This window comes from Leishmania donovani, chromosome 2, assembly GCF_000227135.1.
Source record: "Leishmania donovani BPK282A1 complete genome, chromosome 2".
Lineage (NCBI taxonomy): Eukaryota > Euglenozoa > Kinetoplastea > Trypanosomatida > Trypanosomatidae > Leishmania > Leishmania donovani.
The window spans coordinates 85,428-90,343 of NC_018229.1; the positions used below are offsets into that span (position 1 = coordinate 85,428).

A 4,916-nucleotide genomic window follows, 5' to 3' on the forward strand; every position below is an offset into this window, starting at 1 on the left:
TCTTGTCGCCGCATCGTTGGCTGTAATTTGCATTTTGCAAGCATCGCGGCCGCTCCTGACGCGCTGTCTGTCGGTGCTGTACCGTCTGTCCACAGCGGGTGAGAGGGCTCCGCAGCGCCGGCGAGTCGCTGCCTGCATGCGGCCGGCTTTCTCTTCGTTTGGAAGGTGCGCGCCCGCAGCTTGCCAGGGAGTGATATGCTGGCGTGCACGCGGCCGCCGTGGATAGGGAGGTGTGCGTGTGCATGTGGCGCTACGAGGATTGTCGATGCCAGCACACCGGTGTGAGAGCTGCGGAGGTTTTGCGATGACACCGCCGTGCGGTGTGTGCACCGCATCCTCTTGTCAAGTGCGCTAGGTGGCCTCCTGGCGTGGCTGCGGAGGGATATACAGGCGTGCGCGGCGCAGCGGCGCTATGGGGTCGAGGGGCAGTGTATCGGCCTCTTCGAGTGGGTGTCCGCTGTGTACGTATTGGGGGTCACCAACGATAACTGCGACGGCTTTGGCGTGAAGGTGCTCAAGGCCCCTCCAGCAGTTTCCCACCAGCACTATCCGATCACGCGGTGGCACTGTGGCGCGTGGGTTTGATTCAGGCCGTGCCATGTGGGAAGAGCGACGCCTCCGCTCTTACGGACCGCACGCATGCGGTCCGTCAGACCCCCCCCCCGAGCTCGGCAGGCCGAGTCATGGGTATTGTGATGACCACGGCAGCATGTGGGTCCATGCGGCGCGTCGGCTGGAGGAGGTCCGCGCGGAGAAGGTGGGGGGGGGGGGCACTCACCACCATGAAGTGTTCCCGAGGGCGGGTCTTAGTGTGGCTCGCATGACATCCACGTCTGCGGAGGGCGTCAGGAGTTCGAGGATATCCGAACCGAAAGCTTTACTTCGTCCGGCTATCTTGCTGTGCTCGGCACTCAGCGAGCTCACTGCACTGATCAAGAGAAGAGGATATCGGGCTGACTGTTGCCCGGCTCCGCACGCACACGCTGGTCATCGTCGCTCTCCTCTTGCGGAAGCGAGCTCAGGCGCGACGATTTCCTCAGAGATCCATGACCCAGCGAGTAGGTTACGCGGCCATGCTGAGCTTCCTCGGAGCTAGGATGACGGCGCCGCGGTCTGCCGCGTCCAGCGCGCGAGCGTAGAGTGTCCCAACGCTGCCCCTAGCTTCGTAGCTGGCTGGCGCTGCCTTACTAGGTGAAGGGTACAGGTCCAGGGAGGCTGCGGTGGATCGGTGAGGGCGTAGGCCAGGCTGCGGCGGCTGGAGCTTCGCCTCCAGATGGTCGCGCAGCCTTCGCAAGATCATTCGTTCGAGTGATGGTAAGAGGTTGCTGGTCAGCGCCACGGAGGCAGTGGAACACGAGACCGCCGTCGGGTATACACGGCTTCGCGAGGGAGCACCATGAGCCCCACGAATCGTTTTCCCGTGTAGCAGGAGCGTGGCCGATGGCAACGCTCTAGTTTCAAGCGTTCCGCAGCGTGCTTCTAGCCTGTGTCGGGAGGGCCTTCGACACTCTCAACGTAAACCTCGTCGAGGTCTGGGGGAGAGTGGGGCGGCGGTGGGCTTCACCGAGCGCTACGTCGAGCTCAGCTCTGGGGCACGGTTTGGCGGGCGTGGAAGTGGGCCTCGTGGTGTGACGTGAAGGGTGGCTGCTCGGATGTCGCGCTGACGTCTGTTTGGAGCATCTTCACCAAGGCGCTGGACTTCCCTCTCGCAGGGAAAGGTGGCGCTCGCCTTGTCCGATGGCTAGTATGTGCGGTGCGCGATGCACAAGGGAGGCGAGGCATGGATAGCCTCGATGGACGCCCATGATCAAGGGGTCAATAGGGATGCGCGTATTGCAGGACGGCGCTCCTCCTACAAGCCTGACTCTCTTGTGGCCCTTCGAATGACCTCTCTCAGAGAGAGAAAGAGGGCCAAGCCCGGGAGACGCGCGCAGCACACCTTCGCGAGAGGCTGATTCCGCTCGTGCGAGCAATGGCGTCCAGAACGGCCCATCGGCGGTTTTGCCAGTTGGGACATCTTTTTTTTTTTGGTTGTTGTTGCTTTTTTTTTTGAGATGACCTTGGCGCTGTTACATCGGTTAGGAAACTTATCTTAGCACTGAGTGGAGCGTTGCAGGTTTGCGTGGGTTTGCGGTGGTTGGGGGGTGTGGCGGCATGGGGGAGGGCGGGGATCCCCCTTCTCCTCACCTTGATGCGTTGTTTTGTTTTGCAGGGGTTGTATGTGGTGATGGTGCAAGTCAACGCGGCACTCGGAAGCTGGAGCGCCTTCGCTTCTCTGCGTTGCTGTGCTGCATCGGCGCAGTCTTTTTTTTTTTTGCGGATCGATTGGGAGATCAGAGCGCAGCGCAGCGTCCAGCTCGCTCACTGAAAAGAGTAGGACGAGGCACCAGATATCGCTGTCGGCACCGAGCTACATGCCTCCTCGAGGCGGACGGTGGACTGCATCGGCGCAGCGCTGACTTTACGCCGTGGTGGTGGTGACCCGATCCAGCATGAGGCAGACGGGCGCCACGGAGACGTCTCCGTGGCGCCCGTCTGCGCTAGGTCATGGCGAAGTGTATTGATCGCTTGCGTATGTCACGTATTTGTGATGGAGGCCAGTGGTGCGGGGGTGGTCCCCCGCCTGGGCGGATCGCCCCTTCGTGCCCCCACGCCGAGTAGCGCGAGTCGGCGTAGATTCGAACAACGTGAGGGCTGGGCGCGACGTCGCTTCGCGTCTGATGGAGGGAGCCTCCCATGTCATGAGGTCCGCTGCCAGTGGTGTATCCGGACGTGGTATGTAAGCGCCTCGTTGGGTCATCGCGGCAAAGCCAGACCGCCACTGATGCAGCCTATGTCCTTGGGAACGGGGAGGGAGGGCCTAGACCTGTGCGCATGTTCCTGTTGCGTGAACACGGAGACGCCAGAACCGCCCTCCTCCTCTCCTACTGCACAACCATGCTGAAAACCAGGGGTCATCAACTGCCTCGGCGGGCCTGTCGCGGTGATGAAACGCCTCCCTTGCCAAATGCAGACTTGTATCGAGGATTCCTCAGGGAACCGGGCCCCACCAACACCGCATCGCGCCCCACGCCACCGCAACGCAGCGAAGGCAGACAAGCAGCCGGCGCATCCGTGCGCTCCTTCTTTCGACCGCCGGCACGAGTCGTAGCGAGCCGGTGCAAGCGGCATCATGGCCGCAAGCCTCGCCGGCGCAGCGCCGGCCCCCAGACACCTGCCCCCCCCCACACACACCAAGAGTCCGCCACCACCACCCCGAGAGCCTGCCACCACACACGCACGGCCCGGTGGCCCGTGTCATGACAGGAGCTCCAGGGCGGCACGCCAAAAAAAAAAAACGATTAATAAGCCCCGCACTAATCGGAAGAGCTCGAAAAGTGAGGTGGCGGATACATCGGAGCGCCCATGTCCCGCACCACTGCGGCCGCAGCCGCTGTGATAATAACTGGCGATTCTCTTCAACAACAACGGCGAGAGATGCCGTCGTGAGGAAAGGCGGCAAAGGTCCCGTGGGGAGCCCCTGGTGAACCGGCCGCGGTGAATATCTGGCTAAGTGCCAGCGCAACAGAACGGCCCTTCTTGTGCTCGCGACGCTGCGAGGGCTCGCATACATACACAGCCGTGCACGCCAAGCCCCGTCGCACAGCTGTGTGGACGGCGGAGCGGGAGGAGGGGGGAGCTCATCTGTGTGTCCGTCCGTTTCGCGTTTCAATAGCGCTCTCACGCTTCTTAGCGTATGTGCGACTAAAGCCTCGTCGGGTGAGCGTGCCGCCACACCCACGTTCGCCTCCTCACCACTGCGGAAGCGAGCGATACCCGTCATGGATGTTCGTCGCTTCATGCGTCCAGTACTCGTAGCGGTTCTCGTACATCGCGACGCCGTCGCCTTCGGCCAACGTGAATGGGGGGCGTCGGGAGATGTTCCGCGCCCACTGTACATCTGGCAGACTGCTCCAGTTCAGCGCCATCATGAGCGGATCTTTCTGAATCTCGGTCACCCACTGTGCCGCCATCTGGACCGCCGCCGCCTCGTGCTCTTCCTCTGTGGCGTACCTGCCCGCGGCAGCTGCGATGCGGTGCTCTTCGCGGAAGTAATAGTGCAGGAAGTACGAGTCAGACGGACGACAGCGGTGCGCCACGACCGTCGACCACGTGACGTTGTGCGTCCGCCCAACATGTATGTCGTGAAACCGAGCATACCACTCCTTCACGTACCACAGCCGCCCGTTCGGACACAACTCCTTCACGCGTGACAAGGCGCGGTAGATCTGCAGCCCCATGAGGATGTCCTCATGGTGGAACATGATGCGCCGGTATGCCGACGTCCGCCTCGTGGCAAAGTCCTCTGCGGCGAGGCGCACAATGTCCAGTCGGTGTCTGCTCGCCTTCGGCTCGAGCAGCGCTTGCGCCACGCGACGATGCATCATAAACGTCATGCCGGCATTGAACTGCGTGTGCAGGTGATGCCGCAAGCTACCCCAGTACACGCACTCAGCCTCATCCACAAGCGGCGGTGCTTTCAGAGAGGGCATTCCGTTGGCGTACGCATCTGCGTCTGCCGCCGGTGCCGCTGCCTTCGTCGCCCCTGTAAAACCTACCGCCTCTTCACGTGCACCGCTCACCCAGCGACGAAGTGGCAGCGACGCTTCCCGGGCCTGCATGCCACCCATCACATACCGCACATCGCTCAGGAACTGCGGCACCTTCACGTAGGCATCGTCATCGCCCTTGATGATGAAAGGCACATCCTTGAAGGCGTGGTACGCGTACTCCAGCCACAGGATCAGCTTCTGGCTCATTCCCACCTCCACGGGAAGGCCCCACTTGCCGTCCTCGCCGATCTTCTTGTTCGTGGTCGGCCGGCGGTCCGTCATCATGTCGATCCACACAACGTTGCGGTGCGTCAGCGCCTCCTG

The 4,916-nt window shown here is 62.2% G+C and overlaps 1 protein-coding gene across 1 annotated transcript; it reads right to left on the bottom strand.

The window, feature by feature from the left end:
- Positions 1 to 3,791: 3,791 nt before the first annotated feature.
- Positions 3,792 to 4,877, bottom strand: LDBPK_020170 (phosphoglycan beta 1,3 galactosyltransferase; the record flags this gene model as incomplete). Its single annotated transcript, XM_003857865.1, has 1 exon — positions 3,792 to 4,877. One exon carries the CDS (start codon positions 4,875 to 4,877, stop codon positions 3,792 to 3,794), a length of 1,086 nt encoding a protein of 361 aa, XP_003857913.1.
- Positions 4,878 to 4,916: the final 39 nt, after the last annotated feature.